The sequence below is a fragment of the Rattus norvegicus genome, chromosome 1 (genome assembly GCF_021556685.1).
Source record: "Rattus norvegicus strain SHRSP/BbbUtx chromosome 1, alternate assembly SHRSP_T2T, whole genome shotgun sequence".
NCBI lineage: Eukaryota > Metazoa > Chordata > Mammalia > Rodentia > Muridae > Rattus > Rattus norvegicus.
The window spans coordinates 180378488-180406040 of NC_141534.1; the positions used below are offsets into that span (position 1 = coordinate 180378488).

Consider the following 27553-nt stretch of genomic DNA (forward strand, 5'->3'; position numbering starts at 1 on the left):
TGTGTGAGTGCATCGTGCCCACAGAGACCAGAAGAGGGTTCCTCTGGGACTGGAATTATACATGTTTGTGAGCTAACATGTACATGCTAAGAGGAACAAGTGCTCTTAACTGCTGAGCCACCTCTCCGACCCTGACCCCCAAAGGATCTTTTAATAGTTTTGTTTTTTACATTTATTTCCTTTCAGTTTGAGAAGATGAGGTGTCTCAGGAAGTCCACAGTAGCCTCAAATCTACTACAGAGCTGAAGATGACTTTCAACTTCTGACCCTCCTGTGTCCTCTTTTTGGTACTGGGATTGTAGGCATGTGTTCCTACTCCTGGGTTTTTGTATTTCCAATTTTTGCTCTGTTTTTTTTTTCCTTAAACAAATCCTCACTTAATACTGCATATCAGGTACCATTTATTTAATATTCCTAACACCTCTGCAAAATAACTGCTTCCAATTAAAAATTCTAAATATTCAATAAGACATATTTTAAGGAAAAATATTAAAGTCTAGAAAGCCTTACTGTGATGGTTTGCAAATGCTTGGCCCAGGGAGTGGCACTATTAGAAGGTGTAGCCTTGTTGGAAGAAATGTGTCACTGTGGGGTGGGCTTGGAGACCCTGCTCCTAGCTGCCTGAGGATGTAGTCTGCTCCTGGCTCTCTGTGGCTGAAGATACAGAGTGCCTACCTGGATTCTGCCATGCTCCCGCCTTGATGATACTACACTGAACCTCTGAACCTGTAAGCAGCCTCAATTAAATGTTGTCCTTATAAGAGTGGCCTTGGTCATGGGGTCTGTATGTAGCAGTTAAAACCCTAAGATACTTACTATATCTATTTTATGTAAAGATTGCTATTCTGAATTCCATTAACTAATAAAAGATTTCTAAAAGTGATGATAAAAGGTTAGGGCACAATCAGAGATGTGGGTAATGCCAGTATTTGGGGGATAAAGGCAGGAGAACCAGGATTTAAGGCCATCCTCAGGTATACATTGAGTTTGAGGCTACCCTGGGCTACATAAGACCCCATCTCAAAACACACACACACACACACACACACACACACACACACACACACACACACACACAGGGGGAGTGGGAACCAGTAAATTATGTCTGAAGGAGAGGAAAGCTAAAACTTCCAACTGTGTGTATATGTGGTCTTTGATTTCTAATGTCAAGTATACCTAGTAAAAATTATTTATATCTTCCAGAGTGCTCAATATACTATCTCACAGAGATTCTAAAAAGATAAAATTTTAGATGATATGATATAAAGATTGAAAATAAGTCACACTTTAGGAAAAGGGTCAGGGTTCCCAAGCTAGGTCATAATAATAAGAAATGATCCATGAAACAGCCAAAGAGAAAATCTCTAAAAGCTCATTAAGAAAATTATTAAAGTTGAAAAACGTTTAGAAAATAACAGGTATCTAGAAGTCTGCAGAGTTCAATAAATACTTTTTATAATACCAGGATACTATAATGGAACTTAACATTTGAGGTCTATGTAAATAACACATGCAGGCTTTAAAACACTATTAAACACAAGCCTCATACTTACTGAGATCTCTACATTTAATTGTGCTGTATTCAAAAGAGATACAAAGGTAATCACACGCTTCTCTCAGTTCAGGAATAGAGATGCCATCAGGACAGCGGATGATTCCTGTCTTATAGTAATCCTGAAGGAAAAATATTTGAGAAAAATGTATTAAGGACCTGAGCACAAGGTAGTCCAAACCCATTATCAAGGTTGGATTGGTAGCACTTTCAAAATTACTAGTGCCCTGGTATTTTTACATTATAGAAGAGTAATGTTAGATGGGACCTCAGTCTACCTAATAATCTTTAAAATTTTACTTATAAAGATAATTCAGGCCCAGACACACAGTTCATTTCACTGAAATAAAATAAATGGTTAAAACTTCAAAGAAGAAAAACATCAAAAAAAAAAGTTAGTAAGAACAACAACAACAATCTGTAAGATAATGTTCAGATGTTCATTAAATTTCCATAGTGCTAGTTTGGGGCGATAAATTATGGTACAAGAAATTACATCTAGCTGACTAACTATAAGAGAATTAAGAGAAGTAATAAGACTTTAGAAATCTTAGAACACCTGAAAGAATTGCATTGAGGGGTAAGAGATGAATCTTCATATCTTCCTGAGGCCATAAACATAAATATGAATTAAAGAACATTTAAAACAAAATAATAAAATTTGTTTAAGTAGAGATCTAAACACTTACTAAGGATGAATCTTATGTCTAAGTTATTAACACAAACAAGAAACACACTCACCAAAATAGCTCGAAACACAGTAGAACCAATTCCCTCTGCCACCTCATATTCTCCCTTCTCATTGGGACGTGTGAAATTATGTTCCCGGCCAGATCCAAACATCCTGTGACATTAAATAATTAAGATGCTTTTAAAAAGAAATATCAGTTTCATAGACAGACATAAAAATAATACTTAAGCATTGTATTATTTCATTATTTTAATAATTACAAGAAATTTGGCAAATGTTATAAAAAGAGCATAAAAGGTCTGATAGTAACAACAGTATGGATTACCTTTCAGCAATAACAAAACCAACAGCTAAACATGTCACCCAGTAGTAGGGCAGTTGCCTCACATACATAAGAACCTGGGCTCTGCCACTAGCACACAGAAAATACTATCATCTGATCTAGGCACAGCAGCTCACACCTGTACCTTCATCACTCAGAAGACAGAGGCAGAATCACTGCCACAGATCCTGGGCGACAGAGGAAACTCCAGGTTGCCCTAAAACTACACAGCATGAACAGTATCAACCCTCCACACCCCTGAATGGTGATAGAAAGTAAGCAAAACAATCATTCTAGAAAAGGATGATTTGAGAGGGGTGTGTTTAATCTGTGCCCTTCCCATGAAACTTCTGTTCATCATAAAGTTGAAGTATATTAACAGAACATACAGTAAGCTGAACTGGAAAAAGTAAGAAGATATAAGCAAGTTAGGCTATTTAACATTTCACAAATTCTAAATGTAAGGAATCCTACTCAAAATTCTTAGACTTGCATCCTAGAATAGAAAATTAAGAACAGTGAATGAACTAGGCAATGTGGTTCATGCCTTTAATCCATGCATTTGAATCTGAGTTCAAGGACAACCTGCTCTACATAGTAAGTTCCAAAATAGCCAGAAGCTACACAGTAAGATCCTGTCTTCTGAAAAAAAAAAAAAAAAAAAAAAAAAAAGAAACCAACCAACTAACCAAACCAGTACCTGAGTAGGAAAATGAAAGTATGGAAAATGGCTAGGAATAGTGGCACAGGCCTTTAGTCTTAGCACTTGAGAAGCAGAGGCAGGTGAATATCTGAGTTCGAGGGTAACTTGATCTACAGAGAAAGTACTAGGACAGCTAGGGCTGCACAGAGAAACCCTGTCTCCAAAAACAAACAAAACAAAGACGAAACAAAAAAAACAAGCATCACCCAGAAAAGTTTAATTAAATGAGTTAAAAGGAAGAAACCTCCTATTCTTTATTTTAACATAAGAAAGAGTTAAAAAACAGGAATTTTATGTTTCCAAGACATTGCTGGCCCTACTGGTAACTACTGAGAAAATTAAACAATTTTTTAAAAAATGTTCTTTGCAATGGAAAGTTTCAAGCAGTACTAAGAAATATCTTAAAATCATTAATGTAAAAAAAATTGAGCCTCTGAATTCAATAATACCACTATTTCCAGAATAAACACAATTATTTCAAGTATTTTATCCAGTAGTTTAAGCAGTTTATTCTTTGTTATAACACAGAAATCCATAAAAAACAAAGCTTTTTTATTTTAAAGTTTCCAAAAAGAATGCCAAGTGCTTTCCAGTTCCTATGAATATTAATTTTCCTCCCCAAAGATATGCTTTAGTCACTGCCTGAACAGAAGCTTCCACTGACTGAATAGCATCAAGAATCAAATGTCAAGCAATTTCCTCAAATGCTTGAACTTTTTACAAAAGGAATACTATTCTTTCAGATCAATGTGAATACCAGTTTAAAACAGCTGAAGCAAAATTTCAAATACCTACTTTATTTTTATATAAAAATTGAACAGTATCAAGTCAATAGCTTCCACTAATCATCTCATGACATTAAAAATACATATTAATGGAAATGCATATTCAAGTCCAATATCATTTAGAAAAATTATTTAGTTACTCAGAATGTATACAATAACACAACACCAGCAACTCTGTACTGAGTCTTTCTCTCCTTCCCTTTATCCTCCTCCTCCCTAGAGTCCCTACACCCATCACAAAAATAGAATAGGAACATACTTCAAGTTTCTGCCTTATGTAAACATCTGTTTCATTTATATTTTCCATCTTAGTTATAGACAAAAATACTGACCTTATACTGAAGTCTTTGACCCTTATTTTAGGTATGCTGAAAATAATTCCATTATCTAAAATCTCGAGATTGTGGTTCTCATTACGTAAACTTTTAACTACTCAAGACCAATTACACATTTTCTAAATGACAATTACCCTTACTCCCCACCTTAAATATTTACAACAAACTTACAATTCAAATTTACATCAAAGTGGCAATTCAAATCAACTTCGCAGCTAATAAAACAGTTTTCTTTTAAACAAAGCTGATAGGTATCCTTCTATACCTGACAGGCTTTAGAAATTCATTTGGGAAATATATCAATTTTACAATTCATCTGGCTAAACTCAATCTCCCAGATCGACTGTTAGAGACCTTTCAGTGTTCTGACTTTTTTTTTTTTAAACATTTTATTTATTTATTATGTATACATCATACAGCTTTAAGAGGGCACCAGACCTGATTATAGATGGTTGTGAGCCACCATGTGGTTGCTGGGAATTGAACTCAGGACCTCTGGAAGAGCAGACAGTGCTCTTAACCTCTGAGCCATCTCTCCAGCCCCAGTGTTCTGACTTTAATGACAAACGTGCTATTGCTATTTGCTACTGCTACAGGTACTGCAAAAGACCATTCAAAATAAAACCAAATTTAAGCTTTGTTCTGCCCACATTCCACTTGTATTATTAACTTAGACAAATTAACTTCCAAAATTCAGTTCTTTTATCTATGAAATAGAAATGCTACATCCTCTCTACAGCAGAAATTTTACTGTAAGACTTAATAACCACACACAAAAATGACTGTAAAAAGTGCTTTAAAATTAGTAATAAAATTAATGAGCAGCAATGAAACAAACCTGCCCAACATTGTATTTGGCTGTGCAGTAAAAATGGACGGGTCCACAACAAATCTGGTGTTATCCACTATCAGGGTCACTCGCTCAGATGTCCTCACACTGCGAGCCCCTTCTTTTGCATTCTCATACACAAACACCATCTCCCCGGACGCCTTACAGCTTCCATCTGAGCTTGACTGGCTGCTGTTCCTGCTACTGTTCCCAGCACTACTAATGGAGCCATTTGGGGATGCTCTTTGAGGACGAGGACTGCTTGGACGAGATGAACTATGGTCTTTTTCTCGTTCTGAAAAAAAAAATATTAAGGTCAGACAAATTATCTTTCAGAAGATTTGATCCAGGAGGTGGTATCACACACATCTAGTCCCAGCAAGAGGGAGTCAGAGGCAGGCAGATCTCCATGAGTTCCAGGCTCACCTAGTCTATAGAGCAAGTTCCAGGGCAGACAGGGCTATACTGAAAAAACCTGTGTTGAAAATAATTGAGAACTGAATCTTCTAAAATGTCTGATATAGAAACTGCAGAATTTGTTTTTCTATTTCAAATACCATTTTCAACAAACCCAAGAATAAAACTCAAAACATAAAAATGTTTTTTAAAATATTTGAGCTAACTGATGCTGATCCAGCCAAATAGCAAAATAAAGGTAAATCTTTCATTATCATTCCATTGAAAAATACCAAAAATCAGAATTTGATTTTTATAAGTCAAATAAATAGATGTGAAAAATTAGTAAAGTTAACTAGAATATCAAATTTGACAGAGCTATTATTGATTTCTTTGTTTTTTGTTGAGACAGGGTATTGCTACACAGCCCAGGCATGATCGTCCACTTCCAGGTACTAAGATTACAAGTGCTCCCACTCTTCAGCCTGAGAATAATTTAAAACAGCCCTAATTACTAAAAAAGGTTACCATTATAAAGAACATGAAGTACAACTGTAGAAACATGTTTTATTAATAATGCCACACTGAAATCAGTAATTTTTCTCATAAAAAGAAGATCTAAAAAGAAAAAATTCAGTAGGGACAATTAAGAAGTAAACAAACAAAACCATACAACTTTAATGACTACCAAAGAATTAAGCAACAGATAGTACAGTGTTTTCTTTTTGTTTTAGGCCTGGTCTCATGGAGACCAGGTTGGCCTCAAATTCACTACGCAGCTGCTGATGGCCTCCTCAGTACTAGGTTTACAGGACTGCACCACTCTGTGGCAATGATGCAAACTATTAGCCATATAATTACTGTCTATAATTTTTATTGGTAAAAAATATTGTTACAAGTTTTCTTTAGATGTTCTAATACCCTACTATAAAAGGGAAATAAAGATTGTATGGTAAGTTTTATTTAAAGGCTAGATTGCTAAAATTTAAAGGTGACCTAAAAATGTACCTCTGTCTCATCAGTTTTTGCCAAATTCCTTTATGACTCAGGCTACTTAGAACACTCTGTACAGCATGCTGATTGTATAATTAGGCTCGCTACAGCTCCAGAGCTGTTCTGACACCCTCCTCCTTTAATTCCTGTTTCCATGAGGCTGGTAGCATCCCCACAACAAAATTTACTGGAGTGATAAAATAACTGTATTCTGCTTTCATTTCTCAGACTCAATGAATCATGGAAGAGACTATTAACTCTTTTTGTTATTTCTGCCCATTCTTTGCATATGAATGACCTAATTAGATATTGGTAACTTCTCTGCCTTATAAGGCCTAACTTAAATGATTTTGACTTACCTCAAATTATCAGATATTACAGATATGGTTAAGTCAATGTGGGAGTGGTGCCTGCTGGGGATTGAAAGGGCCTTGTACATGCTCGACTAGTACTCTACCATCAAACTATACAGACCTGCAGCCTAAATATGTCCTCACATACACAGGTGGTAGAGTCTGAGCCCAGGGCCACATGCATGCTAACTAAGCACAAATAACACAGAAGTCGTCATAAACCTACCCTCAACCAAAGTTAGTTATTTATACCTTTCCTATGAGGAAGTTTAAAAAAGAATCCAACAATGGCGTACTGCTTGGGCATATTTATGTACTTCATAGTGATACAGTATATTTTCCTGGACTAATAGTGCGTGTCTATGAGTAAGAAGAAAGGAGAAGACCCAAGCTGCTAACAAAGTAAAACATGTTTCTCTTTTGTCTATTTTTATTATTAAATTTGGAAATCTGTCAATACTCAGAATAAATAATCCCACAATGGTTATTCTTTTATTTGTTAGCATGACTAACAAGAGAACCGTAGCAATAATTTACCTTATTACTATTTTATAATAAGCTACTGTTATTAGTTATAAGTTAACTGGAAATTTTTCTCTTAAAAATCTGGATTATTATACCTTGAAAAGCTTTTTGTGTTACTTCTTTTATAAGATTGCTCCTAAACTTAAAATATACCTCTATGCTTGATTTAATAAGCTGTCTTTTTAAGGATCAAGATCAGTTAAAATACAAATAACTGAATTACAACAAAGAAGCGAACCTTACTCAAGTGTTGTGCACAAATGAACATCATCACAATTGACTGCTGACAGGATCGTGGGGTGAGATGATCTTACATACCAATATGATGCTGCCTTGTTGGTGAAGTCACATTTCGAATACAAGGAGTGAGCTGAGACTCTGCTCTCTCGTGAGATGAATCTCGTGATCTGTCACTTGACCTTCGTCTATCTCTTGATCTCTCATGTCCCCCACTAGCACCATGCAGACTCATTTTGGTGTGGTCAACTCCTCCCTTAGCAACACGTGAGGCAGTGCTGATAGGTTAAAAAAGAGAATTGATCATAAAAGCAGGGAAAAAAAAGGATAGCAAAGCATTTCAAGTGAAAACATGCTTTAGTATACAACTGATATTTTAAAGTATAAAGAGCAAATGTTACTTTTTGATTCTAAAATCTGATTTACCTTGAACCTTTACGTTTGACAAATTCATTGAAAGAACTCAAGCCCCAATAGGTTAACTGACTCTTTGTCTTGTTTTAGAGAGATAAACTCTTTACTACAGAGACGCCAGCCTCTCTCCCCACCCAGTACTGGTACTACAGGCATTCACTATCATATATGACAGCAACTGACTTCTAAGATACAAGCAAGCTTAGTAATAGGAGTTATACAGGTATTTTAAATTTATTTGCAATGGGATCTTAGATGGAGAGAGCACCAAATACTAAAAACTTAAAAAAAAAATAGATAAATAAAATTGAGGTTTGGGCAAAATAACTGGTCTTCCATCAAACAAGTCTCCATGCAAACACTTAGAGAATTTTTATAAATCTATTATTATTACTATGTTAATTTCAGTTTTTATTATACTTTCTAATTGTAAAAAATGGGAGAGTTTTTAAAAAATTCAGAAAATGTTATATAGACTTAATTCTACTATGAGAGGTAACTAAGAACACTGTCCTTTAGCTAAAATAGTCTAGTAACAGTATTCACTCCCAGTATTATTAAATATGCATACTATAGGCACAATGATGTGTTAAGTGACAATAGAGTGCTAAGATCTAGTTAACATCTGTTCTTACCGGTTTTTTAAAAAGAAGCTCTCTTGAACTTATCCATGTAGTAATAATACATTAACAATACATATACTGAGAAGTATAAATAATTCACTTCTAAATGTAAAATATGTACATCATAAATATATAACAACTAAATGAGTAATAAGACAACGAATACTTTAGAACCTCAAAAGATGAAGACAAAGTCAACAGATAAAAGTTAGGGGGCTGAATTTGATCCCTAGAAACTACATGGTAAAAGAAGAGAGCCATGTCCTGCAAAGCTGTTCTCTCATCTCCACATGTGAGCCCCACAAAAATAATAAATAGGTAGATGAATGTAATTAAAAACTATAGTTTGTTCCTAAAAATATATAAAAATTTAATAATGAAAATAGAACAAACAATAAAAATTGACAATGAGATTACAATCTAGGCAGGTATAGAAAAAGCAATGGTAGTTAACTAGAACCCATTAATTAGACAGTTCACAGTTTAAAAAATATTTTATAGCATATTTTAGAAATAGAAGGTACTTTATGGTTTCACAGAAATAAAGAGTCAGACTCAAACTATCTTTTAATAGTTACATAATACTTTGAGTTACTAAATATCTGGAAACAAGTCCCCTATCTGTAAGATAAGTTCTAAGCTTTTATTTACTTTCTACAGCTGATACTAGAAATGAATCATGTATAATAAACAGAAGGGTTAGCATAGCTGCCACAGGGCACCTTTTAAATGCTAGTTGTTTAGTTATAACAGATGAAGATAGAAAGGTTCAAACTTCTGTTAGTTATACAATACTAGCCAACATGGTAGTAACACTATAAGCTAAGTCTTGCTTCATCCTAATGCCCCCTTTATACTCTAGTGCATTCTTTTTATCAAAACCACATTGGTTAAAATGTAATCTTCTAATTCCAAAAGCTAATTTAAATCCTGTAGTGACTTAAGGTCATCTTTTCTGTTAGTTTATTAACTATACTGCTTTTGTTATTTTTGTGGTTTTTTTTTTTTACTATGGAAATCAATCACCATCCTGTTATAACAGATTACAGGTATAGAAGATAAAGCAGATTTAGTTACTCCTAGAGAAATAAAGGCAATCTGTTAACCATTATCACCCATTTGTTTCTTATAAGCCTTATGAAGAAAAGAATTTTCCACTCTCATGTTCCTTCTAGAAAGGGAGGGGGCAATTATATTCTTAGAACATAATCATTTTCTTCAAATAGAACCAAGAGATTCTACTACTGGAATAGGAATACCAGAATTTTTGGCTGATTTCTGAAGTAGAAAAAGGACTGCTTATTAATAGAAGGATCATATATGGGGGTGGCAGAACCCTCTATTATTCTTACTGCTAAGTTTTAATAATTCTGAACCACAAGAAAGCAAGTTTCCTAAATGTGACCCAGTAATTTAATAGAATGTCCAATTACAACTATGGCTAAAGGCAAACAGGCTAAATGTTCAGTTCAAATAAGAGCCAGACAGACTAATTAATTAAGTATTTTTACATGACATCATTTTAGCTGAGAGAGAGACAGAGAGAGACAGACAGGGAGCACGCTAAATGTTCTACTGAAATATTGACTTCATTTCTAAATTGATTAGATTTTAAATAAATGCAAACACTGTCATCACATACAACCATTTTTTTCTTTATAAGTCAAAAAAGGATGTATGCTGAATGAGCCTTCAAAAATCACATTCTCCCCTATTTGATTAAATAATTTTAGATCAGGAAAACACTCTAAAGGCAGAGCAGTATGTGCAAAATAAAGAACAAGGACAAGCAAGTTCAAGCTCTGCTTCAGGCTGCATCTAAAAGAATGTGCGCCTTGTGAACTGATACAGGAGACAAAGAAAGTAGCTCATTCCCAGTACCTGCCTCTGGCCAGGAGAGTGGCCAGACTGCAGTTACTCTCCTGTCCAAATAGCTCCACCAATATAAGCAGCAATATAAACAGAGCTTGGATATGCTTGGATCAAATCCAAATATGACTTCTTGGATGGAATCCACAAAGGAAAATGAAAAGAGAAAATATGGAAGAAAAACGCCTAGCCTTCTCCCAAACTGATGAAAATTACAAAGCCACAAATGTAATATGCACAAGTCACAAATGTAATATGCATAATAAGCCACAAATGTAATATGCACAATAAGTCGCCATACACTTTCATGAAAAATGCAACAATAAATAGGTTCCCATTGGTCTAGAACAAAACTATATTTCAAGAACAAAACAAGAATACTGACATTTTAAGACAAAATGGCAAATTTATTATGAGTATACCTATTCAAAAGACAAATGGAAGTAATTCTTGTAGAAAAAAAAAAAAACAGCCGAGTAACAATATAGATCTACACAAAGAATGAGAGACCCTGAAAGGAGTAAGTACATTGGAAAAATATTTTTCTTACTGTTTTAATCTTCTTAAAAGATTAGTGTGAACAATAATTCTAACAATATGGCACAGTTTATAACATACACATGAGTACAACAGAACAAAACTGGGATGGAAGAAATGACAGTGCACTGTTGTGAGGTTTTTATACTATCATAAAAAGGGGCAAATGGAAGGAAGGCAGGTTAAAGATGGTATACTGTAAATGCTAAAGCAGCTGTTCACACTCTAAGACTTAGTTACAAACTGAAGTAAAACACCTCCCCCAAACACACAATTAGTTGTCCCTAGAACAACTAGTTCAGTGGATAAATATATTTTGCTGTTCAAGTATGTGAACCTAAGTTTAGGTCCCTAGCACACATGTAAAAGGCAAGCACAGAAATGTGTCTGCAACTACAGGGATTGGGATTGGTTTAGATCTCAAAGTTTCCTGGATGACCAGGTTCAGTAAAGAGATCCTTTTTTAAAAAACAAGAAAGAGAATGATAGAGTAAGACAGTCAACATCAATCTCTGGCCTCTAAATATCCACATGTGCTAGGATACTCACGATTAGTTGTGGCAAACATACACACACCAGCTAATCCAAAAACTGACAAGAAAAAAATGAGGATATAGAAGGGAAAAAAGAATAAAAAACAGTATCAAGGTAACAGACTTATTCATATACAAATTACATAAGCTTCTTAAATGTAAATAAATGATCTACACCATAAAAGATAAGAGATTTGATAGGATACAAAGCCAAACCTAACTATCCTGCCTACAGGAAACACACTTTAAATAAGAAGGTACAGAGATTCAATATGACAGAAAGAAGAAAGGCACTGTGCTAGCATCAGTTCAATAACAGACAACAGTGGTCATTATAACAGTGAAGCAGAGCTCAAAGAAGAAGTTCTTTCATGAGGAAAGGGGATGAATTCATTAAGAACACACAACTCAAATGTTTTTCTGCCTTATAACCAGACTCAAATTATACAAAGCAAAAACTGATAAATGAGAAAGAGCTAACCCCACAATTACGTTTTAACACTCATATTATCTTTATATTTACCTACTTGATTGTTTGGATATTATGTTACCAAGGACTAAACTCAGCCAGCCCCACATATACGTGAACATTTCACCTCTGAGCTATATGCTCAGCCCTACTGCAATATTTAGCAGAGGAAGCAGACAGAAATCAATTAGAGATTTTAATAATACTATCAACTGATTTGACCTGACATAAAACACTTCACAGAACAACAGCAGGAAAATCATCTTTTTTACATGCACATAAACATTTACAATGACAATGGTTATATTCTAGGCAATAAAGCAAATCTCAATAAACTTAAAAGAACTTAATCATATAAAGTATTTTCTGATTACAACAGAATTAAATTAAAATTCAAAACATCTCAAAAATACTCAGAAATCAAACACCTTTATCTAAAAGAAGAATGAAAAGAAAAATTTAAAATTCAAAACACAATAAAACTAAAAATCACCTGGCAGGTCTCAACTCTATGCTATGCATTACAGTATAGTAGTGCTTAGGTGGCCAATTTCAGCATTGATCCCCATAGCAGCAGTTCTCAATGAACCCTCTAATAAAGAGCAGACTAAAAATCAATTAGAAAACAGAAGGATAACCAAGAAAACCAATGAAACAAAACTTGGAAGATCAGTAAAGCTGAGAAATGTCCACCCTAGTCACGTGGGAAAGGACTAAGAGAGATTCAAATGGCTACTGTCAGAAATGGTATGTTCAAAGTCTACTGAAATTCAAAGAATAGTTAATAATAATTTTAAAAAGCCTTCATTCCAAAATAATTCAACAACTTAGGAAAATTACATTCAAACCTACCATAGCTCACTCAAGAATGCAGACACACTGAACAGTTCTGTGTGTATTGAGAAAATTTGAATTTATAATTTAAAACATTCCTTAAAAAAAAAACCAAAAACTCTCCAGTTCCAGATGGTTCCATGATGAATACCTCAAACAGAAAATACCAACTTTATGCAACTTTCCCATTAAACTAAAAAGACAGAACTTCCTAGCTCATTCTATGAGGTCAGAATTATCCCAACAGGACCAAAAAGTATCCCAAGAAAACTATAAGCCTTACAACAGATAAATATTCTAAGTGTTTTTGATAATTACAATAATACAATGTGAAGATATAATAATATCACCACCTAAATGCAATTTGTCTAAAAACACAAGACTTGCTAGATATTTGATCATACTGTGAACTCGGATATTGTGTTGTTTACTGGAGAAACATGTTTCTAGTTGTGGTGTGTCTCAGCCTTAGCACACACCTTTAATCCCTCCAGCTGGAATATTGACATGCCCTTAGTTCACACCTTTAATCCCAAACAATGAAGGCAAAATTAATTTGTAGAAGGAAACACTCATACTTGAAAATTATGTCTGAGTGTCAAATAAAGTGTCGAATAAGAGAAAGATTTGACAAAATAGGAAATGTTCAACTCTCATGAGAACAGAGAAATATACACTACTTCAACAAGCATTCAAGAGCAATAAAAGAGAAGTGTATTTTATCAAATGGTACTGAAAGAGATAAGCAATGGACATTTCACTTCTAGAACTGGAAAGAATAGGATTCTGATCTGGGCAGTAGTTAACTCCAAATAGACCACAAACATAAACCTAAAACTGTAAAACTTTTAGAAACAAAAAGCAAAATTCATATATGAGTGAAGTGATAATTGGCCACAGAATTTAAAAAAATTGCTCTTCAAAAATCACCATTTAAGAAAAACAAAAACCACTAATAAGAGAAAATAATTCTGTGTTCTCAAGGCCATGTACATGAATAAACTCTAAAATGATAACAAAGACTATATATAGATAAAATGAAATATATGAAATAATATTAAACATCAATAATTAAAGAAATACAAATTAAAATGACAATGTATCTCAGGACAGCTAGACAAAAAACTGACCATGGGCCAGCAAAGTGACCCAGCATGCAGAAACACTGCATACAGACCTGCTGATCTGAAGATCTCACAAGGTGATACAAGAAAAACAACTTAAGCTGTCCTCTAACCTACACATGCATACATGAAATAAATATAATGGGGCATGTATATGAAATACAACTCACATATACTTGTGGAAGGACTGGGGTGGTATAACTACTTTGGAAACTGTTCTGGAAGACAACTTGTTTCTTAAGAGATAAAGCATATTGCCTAGGAAGCGCAAGGCCCTGAGTTCGGTCCCCAACTCCGAAAAAAAGAACCAAAAAAAAAAAAAAAAAAGAGAGATAAAGCATATACTGGTCATAGAGCACAGATACTTCATTTTATTTTATTTTATTTTACTTCTGAAAAGAGATGAAAACATGTCTCTATAAAACCTAACCTGTATATACAAATATTCTTCTAAGTTTTACTTATAACCACTCAAAATTGAAAACTACCTGGATGCCCATGGGCAGGAGGATAAACTATTGTAATATAGTCCTACAGTTGACAAAATTCAATAAACTATGAGTATTTTCCACAAGTTTTATAAATCATAACAAAAGTCAATCTCAAAATAACTATGCCCAGTGAAAAAGGCAGACAAAATACATATGTGAAATTCTAGGAAATACGGCAATTGGAAGGGAAGAGAAAAGGGCACTTTGGAAACTTTTTTTATGTGAAATATATGCCAATATACCCCTGGCTGTTGAGGTTTTATGGGTACATAAAATATCTAAACTTATCACACTGTACACCCAAGCTGGATTTTTGGCCACAGAACCTGTTTGAGACCATGAAGCGTATGCATACATCATCTCAATCAAGCTTTTTCTTACGGCTGTCTCACTGGTCAACACTAAAGCCCACCAGCCTACAGATTCTTGCATACAGCTGTATAGTTCATGGTCTCAGAAACCAAAAGCATTTATATCAATAATCAGATTAAGAACAGCTACTATATCAATTGATGACCACCTACAGAGCTCACAAGCCACCACTATCCAATAAAGCTAGGACAAACACCCAAATCACATTCCTCAATCATGACTCCTTCTAGATTAATTTTTTACCAGTAACTTCTACCACCTCTAGCTATGTAAATAAACTTACTTTACATAAAGTCAAACTATTTTCTGCATTTACATTTTTTATAACTTTAACTTATAATTCTACTTATTTATGTAATACTAATTTATCATTTAATTTCAAAGTCATGCAATAAAGTCTTTAAAACTGTTTAAATCTGGGGCTGATTAGAGTGCTTACACAGCATGTAAGAGGCCCATGGCTCAATCCCTAGATCTGGATCATGGACTGGATTTAAAGATGTTATTAATATGATCACACTTAAAAAGCAAGGATCTATTACATCAAACCTAATCAATACCAACATAGTGTGAATTTATGCACATAACTTGCAAATTTACCAAAATTCTAATGAATTCAAGTTTACATGGAAGGCAGAAAGCAGGTTCCTAAGGACTGAAGAGGAATTTAAGGGCTCAGCTTTGTATGACTTATTATGGAAAGCATTTAATTGGAGCTCAGCCTTCCAAAGGATTACAATCTGTGACCATCATGGTGGGGGAGAGGGCAGCTGGCAGGCATTCATGGTGCTGAAGTGGTATATGAGAGCTTATAACTGGTCCACAAGCACCAGGCAGGCAGGCAGGCAGACAGAGAGGTGGGTGTTGGGGGGAGGAAGAGACTGACAAGAGAAGGGAGAGGGGTTAAGAGAGAATGTCTGGAATGAGAGAAACTACAGGGAATGGCAAAGGCTTTTGAAACCTCAAGGCCCACACCCAGTGACACACTTCCTCCAATCCATACTTTCTAATCTTTCCCAGTTCTACCAACTATGGACCAAACATTTAAATACACGAGTCTATAGGGACCATTCCTAGTAAAACCATTAAAAAAAAAATCAAAACCACAGTCATAACAATTTTGAAAAGATTATAGCAGAACTGAAAGAACGTACCTAGAATATCCTCAAAAGAGAAAAAATAAGTGAAAAGAATATCAGATATTAAAGAAGTCAGTATTCATGTAATGTCCAGGTTCCTAAAGAGAGGGTTTATAAACTAAGACAACAAAACTTCAGAAGCCACGGACACAGTAACATTCATATTAGAAAATCATGAACACACAAACTATATCTACAGTGGAGTTCATTTATAGATAATGACCTTCTATAGCAGTAACTGTTAGTTTGAGGAGGTATCTTCCTCATTTTGAATACTTCTGTCTTAGGTTTCTATTGCTATAAAAAAAATCATGATCAAAGCAAGGAGAGAAAACTTTATTTGGCTTATATATTCTGATCACAATTCATAACTAAGGAAAGTCAGGGCAGGAACTCAAGGCAAAACCAAAGCAGAAGCCAGGAAGGAATGCTGCTTACTGTCTGGCTTGCTCCGCTTGCCTTCTCTATGCAACCGCAACCAATATTGCCTATGTGAGCTCAGTCTTCCCACATCAATTACTAATAAGAAAATGCCCTCAGAGATTTGCCTACTAGCCAACCTAATGGAGGCAATTCCTCAACTGAGGTTCTTCCCAGACAACTATAGCCTGTGTCAAGCTGACAAAAACAATCACACTCTGGTATATCTTACTAAGTCTATGGATTGTAGCTAAAATTTCAGAACATATGTAGTAATCAAATCACTTGACTAGTTATCTGAAATCAGAGTTAATTAAGTCCTAGGTCTAATATACGACGCAAAGCTCAATTTCAGAGTTCATGCTGCTAGCCTCAAGTAAGTCTGAGTCAAACCAAGTTTAGTTTCTTTACCAATTACTATTCTCCAAATATACAAAAGTAATTGTTATTATAAGAGTCCTTAATAACTTAATAACTGGTAGGGGGTATGGGGGACGTCAGAGGCCATATTACATTGTTGTTTCATGTCAAGTTTACTGACACTGTACTCACTTTTTCATGCACCATGTTAAAGTCACACAGAGGTATTTAACAGACCTTACATAGACCCTTGGAAATCTTTTACATTTAGTTCTCTTACCTACCTTACATTCAAGGGTAAATTGAACAAACAAAAAGTTCAAATATATTCCAAGGGTACAAATTATACTAACCACATAAGAGAAAATTTAAAGTTGGTCTACTTTTTAAAAACTCACTTCACATTTTCATCTGATCTTCTTTAAGTTAGTAATATATTATCCTTCTCATTTCTGTTCCAAAATGTTGTGCCTGAAAAATTAGGCCCAGAATCTTTTAGCAGTTCTTATGATCTTATAAATCTTCAAAGATCATAAGAACTACCAGTAATTTGAACATCTTGATTGAATGCAGCTCCTCCTTGTATAACTTGCACCTTTAGGTCTTCGTATACTGGTTTCTATGTCCCTAAAAATGCTTGTTTTATTATTGTTGTTGTTTGTAGTGGTCTGTTCTTCCTCTCTAAGAAACTTCGAAGTCAGAGCTAAGGTCCCTCCTTCATTGTTAAATACTATTATTACACTTCCCTGGAATAACTTCTTTCTCTAAATGTTACGGAAGAAACCCTTCTGAACAGTGCTCCTACTTTCTAATGGCTCAAACTCATTTGAACCCCAATTTTTCTGATTTTTATAAGAGCTATTTGCTTCATTTAAAATACTGTGTGTATCTTCAATAAGCTCAAGGTGAAATGAGATCAAGGATCTTTTTTTGTCAAAAAACAAAATAGAAATTACATTTTTACTTAACTCCTTAAGACAGTCCTTTTTTGAAGAAATTTATAGTATGAAATAATCATTTCTCTGGCCAAGTTCCAGAACAGCTACAATTGATTAAATGACAAAGTATATATAAAATACTGTGTAACCCAACTATGCTATAAGAAGACCAATACAGAATGTCCATAATTTTTAGACGGTACCTTATATAACAGAACATATAACAACCCTGGGGGTCATTTTAAGTGTACATGTGATATATATGTCTATATACTTGCATATATGTGTATATATTCATATTTGGCTAAATATGAAATGCCTAAAGCATTTTCTTTTAGGAAAATAACATTTCATCTATATGCTTTTCTATGCCTATCAAATTTATGTAATGAATAATATGTATCACTTTCATTATCAGAAAAGAACCAGCAGAACCTAAGTATTCTACAAAGTGTAAGGTAAGAAGATTAACCTTGAAGTTGTCCTTTTATAATTTTATTATAATAATAAGCTTATAATTTCTAGGTCTCAAGACCCCCAATATCAGATTACATATTATATATACATATATAATTTATATAATATACATACATGTATATAGATAGACATATATATCAAGATAATTGAATAATCATTCATAATTTTAGAAACTAGGCAGGAAAATAAATAAGGGATATTGAAATAAGGAAATGATGTAACAATATTTACATTAAAATAATTTTAATATTCTGAATATATCAAAAGTCCCTACAAAATAATTGGTAATAAAGGCAGAGTAAAACTTAGTAACATTTTAAATTGTGCTAAAATCTCCAAATCAAGTAAGCACTGTAACCTATGAAGAATATCATAGCAAGAGCACTTATCCTGGTTTACAGTTTTTTTTTCTTATCTAGGTTAACATTAAATTACACTAACCCAAAAATCGTGCCTGGCGATCTCTCTCAGTAGCAGCATTTAGTTTTTCTACTCACATCCTGTAGACTAGACAGTCACTTACCCAGCCAGGGCTTTTCTCATTCAAACGAATTCAGTCTTGTAAAAATTACTACACATTAGCAGTTTCATTCATCTTTAATTCATTCCAAAGCGAAATCTTAATTCCATCTTTAGGTAATTATTTCATTTTTTTATCTTGACTTTATTTTCATTGTATAAAACTGTTTCAGAATTTGTTTCCTTAGCCAAGTTTTGCATTCAAAAAAATATAACACTAAAATACAAAGCATTCTCAGGTTATAAGAAATAACAAAGCACCAAACCCATGAAAACAATACTAACATACTCCATTTATTTTAAATGTGCCATTAAACTGAAATCAGAAGTACGATCTTTTGCATTTATAAATGTAAATGACTATTATAAAACAAAGGCCAGCATTTCTCTCTCTACCTCTCTCATATTTATTCTTGTATATACTTATAACCCAGAGATAGGATGTAAAAAATGAATACACACCTTCCTTTAGTATATGCCAGGGTAGACACACAAAAACAAGAAAAAAAATTTGAAATCAGAGTATAAAGGGACTCTGCTTTTTCAAACAATGCAGCACTGAAAGCCAGGTCAGCATCCTTTGGCATTACTAGGAAACTTTAGTTCATCTGGTTTTTCCATCATCCTCAAGATTCTTCTGAACAGTCAGAAAATCTTCCAGTCTCCTCCTACCTCACCTGTCCACAGACTTCCTTTAGCTTTCCTCTCTCTACTGTGTAATCCTGCAGTTGCAGATATTTAAGCTTTAAATGTTCAGAGATTCAACCCCCTCTAAATATTAATTCAGCTCATTTTCTCACAGACACTGACTCAGCCGTGTGGGTTGTGCAGCACTGACGTTTCTAACCAAACAGCATCGTGTGAGCTGTGATCATCCCACTTCTCCATTCCTGAACAGTGATTGGATATTGTAATTGATAGGCAGGTGGAAGAAAACGCCAGAGATGAGGGCTTAGAGATATGTAGACATGTTGCCAAATGCCATCTGTAAAGCTAATTCCAGCCCTGACAGCTTGCCAGGTTTTAGGAACTAGGATGCAGATAACTCCTTCCTTTCGGTATCAGTGTATCCCTTTTAGACAGTAAGCTCTTTTAAACCACGAGGAAAATACCTGCAACCTAAGAATCCACCCAACTATTCTTTTAAGAACCAAACTTTCCTATTCTAAATTGCTATTGGAACTATTACAGGGATGGAAAGCATGCTTTTCATGTAGTGTCCCAAAAAAATGAGTATGCGTGCTTCTGCATGGAAATGAAACCTTGCGGCAAAGTCTGATATTGGATGCATGTATGCATTTATCTTTAGAAACCTAAGCAGACTGCAGACAGCAGTTTTTACATAGTCATACTGTATTAAGTCCAAGAGCTTTTAGTGTGTCTTTTAGTCAGGCATTTTTACACTATACAAAAGGGGTAAGTTATTTTTTTAGAATAGTAAAAGATCTCTAATTTGTAATTTAAAAAAAAGTTGTCATATTTTTGGCCAAGTATACTTCAACTGAAGTCACTGTTAACAACTTCAGCAAGCTAAGAAGTTCCAGTATATTAACTATACTGGTTATATGTATGTATGTGGCATAGAATCAAAGCTCATTGAATTTAACCTAACTTATTTGTACTCAAACTGCAGATCTATCATAGCATATCTACATTTAAAAAAAGAGGAAATTGTATATATGCATACAATAATAAGTATGAAAAAAAGGCATGGATTTGAAGGACTTAGGGGAGAGAGATGTGGGAGAGCTTAAAAGGAGGAAAAGGGAGAAAAGTTTTAAATTAGAATCTCAAAAAGAAACAAAAACATTGTATTACCTAGAAACCATTACCTATACCAAGCCCTTAATTATCAACAAAAGTCAATACACCTAAGAGAGTAATATCACTTTTATAAATCCACACTTAATTGATTATAGCCAAAGAAGGCAGAGGGGCATTAAAATAAAAGTATTAGGCAATTTAAAAATATACATAAAATACAGCACATTTAACAGGACAATGTTTACGATACCTACTAAAACTACATGAGGAAGACTATGTTCACTCATTTACTATTTATTATTATTATTGCCAGTCTTGCTTGAGGCAACAACATACCTAAATTAGAACTGTATTTCTTCATCCCCAGTCTCCGTTCTAGAGATAGGCATATCATTTAAAAGCAGGTGCCTGTTGGAAATTCGCAAAAATATTGATTTTCTCATTCCCTTTTGCCTAGAAGGGAAATGTCTAGAGCTACACATCCAACTTGTGATTATGAGGAATGTCAAACCAATCAGAAGATTTTGACTCTGATATTTTTAAGCAACTAGGATGCATAAGGTATATCTCTTAACCTCTGGATTTAAATACCAAAAAACAAAACAAAATGAAAACCCTACTTAAAAGACAGGGGCTTTTACTCAAATACCAACTCAAGAGTGAAAGGGGGTGGGGTGATGGGGCGGGGGACTGAATAGGTAGAGACAGAGATGATACTATACATGGTTTCTCTGTACTGATAAATAAAATGTAAAAAAGAAAACTAAGGAGAGTCATGTCTATAAATTAGAGCTTTGTGATTACATGCTGGATAGCCTTGGGCAAGACTATTAACCTCAGTTTTTGTTGTTGTTGTTTGGGTTTTTTTTTTTTTTAAATCTATCTAATGGAAATAGCAGCACTATTCAAAGCTGCTTCCTCAGATCCAAGGCAGGTAATCTCCTAGACCTGGCTAGACACACCCCTTATTCACTCTAATGCTTTAAGCGCCTCAGGACTAGTCATCTTATTTTCCCCTAATTCAAGCTGACAATGACCCTTCATTTTACGAATCAAGGTCATGATTCATGTGTCCTACAATTTTCTAATTATTCTATATATGAATATCCAAGTGTTCTGTAATAGTGCCCACAACATCCTAACATACTTTGAATATCGTCCTGAAATGAAGGCAAGTTTTTTGTTTTGTTTTTAAAGTCATAAAATTCTTTCTTTAAAGTGTCTTAAGTGAAATCACTAAAAGCATGGGACAAGAAACTTCTAAAAGTAAGCTGTTCTTACTTGTGCATATCTTACATAAATGGGGCTTAATATAAATCCACTCAAAAGGTTTCCTGGCCTTTTCCTTATCATTTAAAATTTATTTATGTGTATGCATGTATGTCTGCATAAGTCTATGTACGCCAGGTGCAAGCAGAACCCTCAGAAGTCAGAGGACAGGAGATCCCCTGGGACTGGACTTGAAAGCAGCTATGGGCTGCCAGATGTAGGTGCTAAGAACTGAACCCTAGGCAAGTCCTCTCTTGAGTCCTCATTAACATTTTGCTGTTTTGAGACAGGTTCTCAAGTAGCCCCAGCTAACCTTGATCTCCTGATCCTCTTGACTTTACCCACTAACTGCCAAGACTACAAGCATATACTATCACACCCAGCTTAAAAGAAATTTAAACTAATTTCTTCTTCCTCCTGCTCCCCTTCTTCTCTTACCCCACAAAGTAGGAACTCAGTTTATAACCCTGAATGGCCTTGAACTCAGAGAGTTCTGCCTGCTTCTGCCTTCTGGGTGCTTCCACAACACTGCCCTGCCTTACAGCTTACCCCAAAATAGCATTAAAAAGTTGCTAATGAAAAGCATAGTAGCGAAGTACTTTTTTAGTATATACAAAGTCCTGTGCTCAATACCCAGCCCTACAAAAAATTAAAAATATAGATATTAAGGATATAGAAATAAAAGAGTTCTGAAGTGAAAACATCACTACTATAAAATTTCCCACTGAATGCATGAAGCCTTTCTAAAAGCAAACAATGACATTTCTACTCTTGTCACTTTGTTAAATAATGTACTATTTAGTGCACATCAGCAGGAACAAATCAAGAGTCAAAAGCATAACACAAAATTCACTTGAAATTTATAAATACACAGTATGGTGTAGCTAGCCATAATCCTACACAGTAATAAAACTCATAACTTTAAAGCCTCCCAAATAAGGACAAGATAATTATCTAGGAAATAAACAAGAGTCTTACTTGAAGGATATTCATACAGAAAATAACAAACCAAAAACTATTTATACTGTGTGCCACATACTTGTAAATTAATGATATCAGCATCAATCTAAGATAACACATGAAATTCTACAATATGTGTATCTTCTCAGGAGAGTTAGGAAGTACCAATCACTCATATTTTCCAAATATTTAGATTAGGTATTCAAATCAGTTTTCTTCTTTTTTTAGTATTACAAAAAGGACTTCAAAGTTATGGTACAATTTAAGAAAGCATGTACTTGTTATCAGTAATCAGAAGAATTTTTTAATTTGAGAAAGTTATACTTTCAGTAATATCTTCTACATATTTATATAGCAAAATTCTTTATGAAAACATGCTTACATACCTGTGATATGTGGAATTTATTAGCTGTCATTTAACATCTTAAAATATCAGATTACAAAGTATTCTAAATGACTCATTTTATCACAGTACAAAATCAAAGTTAAAAACATAACATACAGATAAGCACGAACTTTTGAGATCAATTTCATTTCATGTATCAAACTCAAAGTGAACCAGTAGAGGTCTGCAAAGATGAATTTTCCCATTTGATCAGTATGCCTACAGAATACATTTTGCATACTTAAAGATGTACTGAGGCAAGTACTGACACAACATATAAACTGTCATTCTTAAACCTGCACACATAATATATTTAAAAAAGAAATAAAACTTCTATTAGACAGTTTCAAGTACCTAAGAACTAACCTAACTTGCCAGAATTCCAAACTGATCACATTATAACACCTAATTATTGAGTCAACTAAAATGTTAACATAATCTAGAGACAAGTATTAAAAAAAATACTGAAAGATTAAAAGAAATGTTTCTCTAAAAGCTATTTCAGGAGAAACACACATGCACAATGCTTTGTAAATGTGGCCACATCCTGACAGGACTTACCACAATCAAATGAAGCAGTGGTTTTTATAATCAGGCTGTTGAACAGAGCTTTGATATGGGAAATATATATATTTTTTCTACCTACCTTGAATGTTTATAAAGTTTACGAGGTCTACTATGCAATTTCCGATCCCAATTCTCTGGATCACTGGAGTTACTGTCATAGGGATGCGGCCGTCCTGCCATCCCACTTCAAGTTTCCTCACACTACTGCTCTGAAAGCACACATGTAGCACCCATAACCTACATAAAAGAGTAGTGTTGACCTTTAAATCTATTCCATGCAGAATAAAACAGCCATAGAAATTTTATATACTAGAGATTACTGTGGTGTACTTGTAAAGTGGTTAAGTAGATCACAAAACACTAAACATCAAATGTCACAAATCAGGTTAAAATAAACCTCAGAAATCTTTTAAATGTACTTTCTACCTGATATATTTGCTAAATTCACTGCCCTGTGAAACAGTTTAATAATACAGCCTTACAATGAGCAAGTATCCATAAGTAACTCATGTTATCAAATATCAATCAGTATCCTCAAAACAAAAACAATCCATAGAATGAATGACTATTTTACATAAATTTTCAGTTGGAATATTTCTTAATTGCCAAAAGTTAAAATGCTTACAAAGTCATTTTTTTTTCCTCCACCAGGGATTAAATTTAGGATCTTGTGGAGGCTAGCCAAGTGCTCCACCACTAAGCTACATCCCCAAGTGTCACAAAGCATCTCAGGACCAAATAACAATGTTATTATTTCCTTAACCAAACTGATGCTGAATAGAACGTTAATTTTAATGACAAATGTATGTATACAGTTATCCTATTTCCTTACAGTGCAATTACCACAAAATGCTTTACCATGAAACCTATCAATATTTTTTCATATATATGAGATTTATTACTAAGTCTATTAAAGTTATAAAGAAACTCCAATAACTTTACACAATATCTTAGCTAAGCATTAAAAAGTATATCCAGTATTTAATATTCCCAATCATGTTGCAAGAGTGGCATTATAATCTCATATATAGAATAAAACAACCTCAGAATTTTGTTAATTTTGCTGAGGTTCACAAAGTTGATCAGCTGTAGGATTATAAAAACAATGAGAATTTGGTATATAAAATAATCCTGGTCTTAAAAACAGATCAGAGTTTACTTACAGGGATTGTGAAACCTCCATACACTCCCCACACCACCACCATCACCACCATAAAACCAAATGATAAATAAATGTAACTGTTCAAATTGTTTAGCTAAATTGTGTAAATCTGATTAGAACCAGACTTTCTGACATTGGCTCTGCCATTCTTTCTCTATACTCACTTTGAACTGGATTTGATGGAGAAGTTGTCCCAAAAAGTCAAAGACAGGGCCATTGAAAGGGCTTCTTGTGTAAAAGCACTCTTGTAAGCCTTGTAGCCTAATGGGTAGAACTGATTCTGAATATTATCCTCAGACCTCCACATACGTAAGTGGCATGTGGTGACTTACATACACTACTACCAATAATAATGATAATAATTTAAGTGAAAGACAAATATCAAAATTTGGAAAACACCTTCCTGAATTTTAGATGGCCACATCATCTTGGTCTCTCAAATCAGTTGGAGTCATCTTTATACAGCAAGTTAAAAAATTTGAAGTTATCCTTGACTTCTCACTTTCCCCTACTAAATCTACTTCAAAACTTTCTTGATTCCTTCCTTTTGTTTTCATCCATAAAGCTGCTGCTGCCTTCATGCTGAACCAACCATTTTGTCTATCAATAAGCCTCTTGGCTAGTCTCCTTACCACCATTTAATGGTACATTTGCTCCAATGAAACTAAAAAAAAAAAAAAGAACAAAACCCAAACCTTTCTAAGAACATTTAATGGCTCTCCAATTCCTATACCTAAACTGCTTATAAAAAGTTCGTTCAAAAATTGGCACTTGAATCCCAAATATCCAGTGTCACAGTAGACAAATTAGTGTTCTATTGTACTACTGTTGAAGCTTCGAGAGCAATTACTGGAGTATTGAAAAGTATTTCTAGAAAATAGATCCCTGTTTATATTTAGAGACAACAGAAATAGTCTATGCTCCAAATAATTTAGAAATACTCTATTACAGAGGCTGGACCTGTTGGTTAGGTCTGTACACGTTCTTTAGGAGACTACCAAGAGTCAACTGAGAAAAAGGTGATTCAATTACTTACATATTCCTATCTCTTGGCTATTGTTATGTAGAGAGGAGGCAAACATTATACCAGAAACCTCAAAGACAACTCTAACACAGTAAATGTGTTACTATTTACTATTTCCAGATAGTTTGAATTAATGACAATGACCCAGAGAAGAACAGAACATTAAAAAAAAACAATAAAAAGTGTAAGGAGACTTACTGCTATCACTAGGTATTAGTAAGCTAACAAGTTCATATGTTTCCTTCTACTTAAAACAATAAACAGCCCTACTTGTTTGTATATTATGAAAAACTTTTAGAGCTAAGATTAAAATCCAATTTAACCAAAGTCTCATGCTTTTTTCCAATGTACCAGCTTCATATACAGGAATTAATGTTGGTTCCTTATTACCAACAGATGTCCCTTTAAACCTCAGCCTCCTCATGTCTTGTGTGTCCTTTATCTTTGTAGGCTGTTTAGAAAGGTTGCTATACAAGAGCTTTTCTATTAATGTGAAATTATATATATTTGTGTGTGTGTGTGTGTGTGTGTGTGTGTGTGTGTGTATACCCACATACATATGTAGGTACACATGTACCTATGGGCACATGCATGTGGAGGCCAGAGGTCCATGTGGATTGCCTTCAATAGTTCTCCACCTCATCTTTTGAGACAGTTTCTCACCGTATTCACTGACAAGACAGACTGACAGATCAGTAAGCTCTGAATATGCAGCTTCTCCAGGACCTCCTGCACTAGTGTTACAGACACATGCTCCCATACCTGCCATTTCACATGTGTGCCAGAGATTTAAATTCAGGTCCTCATGCTTGCAGAGCAGGAAATTTACCAACTAGGATAGCTCCCTGGTGCTTATTTTTGTCTTTCAAACTAGAAATTCAAGTGTAGTGATTATTATAAAGATCTCGTAAGCTGAAGAAAATAATGAAGGCTGAAGGCTGTAGGTAATGGTGCTCTGGGAGTCAAGTAATGACAGGAGAAAAGAGGATTCCTGTAAGCTGTCTTGAGACCTCTACACACACACGCACACACACACACGCACACACACACATGCACACGCGCGTGCACACGCACACACACACACCATGGCAAGCACATACCCCCTACCTATGTTTTGTTTTGTTTTTGTCCACATACATATAACCTATCCTTTAAGGGAGAACAATGATGGAAGGCTTAGAACCTTCAGTTAACGGCAAAGAAAAATATCAAGAGGTGTGGGCGATTAAGACTGGTAAGGAATAGTCAGGAAGAGATCTGTGTCGACTAAATGTCCTAAAGTAACCTCTATATAGAAATGACCAATAGGAGTAAAGACTACCCCAATGAGTAAATGAATCACTTATGACTGGCAGTCAAAAAGATACCTAAATGCTCAGTTAACTCTTTACTAAGAAACACTTTACTGAAACCTAGACTAATAATTCTGAAGGAGCATAAACTTTAAGATTATTTGATTAGGGGTTGGGGATTTGGCTCAGTGGCAGAGCGCTTGCCTAGGAAGCGCAAGGCCCTGGGTTCGGTCCCCAGCTCCGAAAAAAAAGAACCAAAAAAAAAAAAAAAAAGATTATTTGATTAAACT

General features: G+C 34.5%; 1 protein-coding gene across 24 annotated transcripts in view; it reads right to left on the bottom strand.

The window, feature by feature from the left end:
* The window catches only part of Btbd10 (BTB domain containing 10), a 57862-nt gene that overhangs the window by 10891 nt on the left and 19418 nt on the right, over positions 1-27553 (bottom strand). For 8 of the 24 annotated variants that reach the window (NM_001399402.1, NM_001399401.1, XM_087559200.1 and 5 more), the window contains 5 exon segments: positions 1554-1674; positions 2294-2396; positions 5227-5512; positions 7803-7999; positions 23865-24022. In NM_001399402.1, the coding sequence (NP_001386331.1) occupies positions 1554-1674; positions 2294-2396; positions 5227-5512; positions 7803-7999; positions 23865-23965 (808 nt within the window). In that variant the 5' untranslated portion in view covers positions 23966-24022. 24 annotated transcript variants of the gene reach the window in all.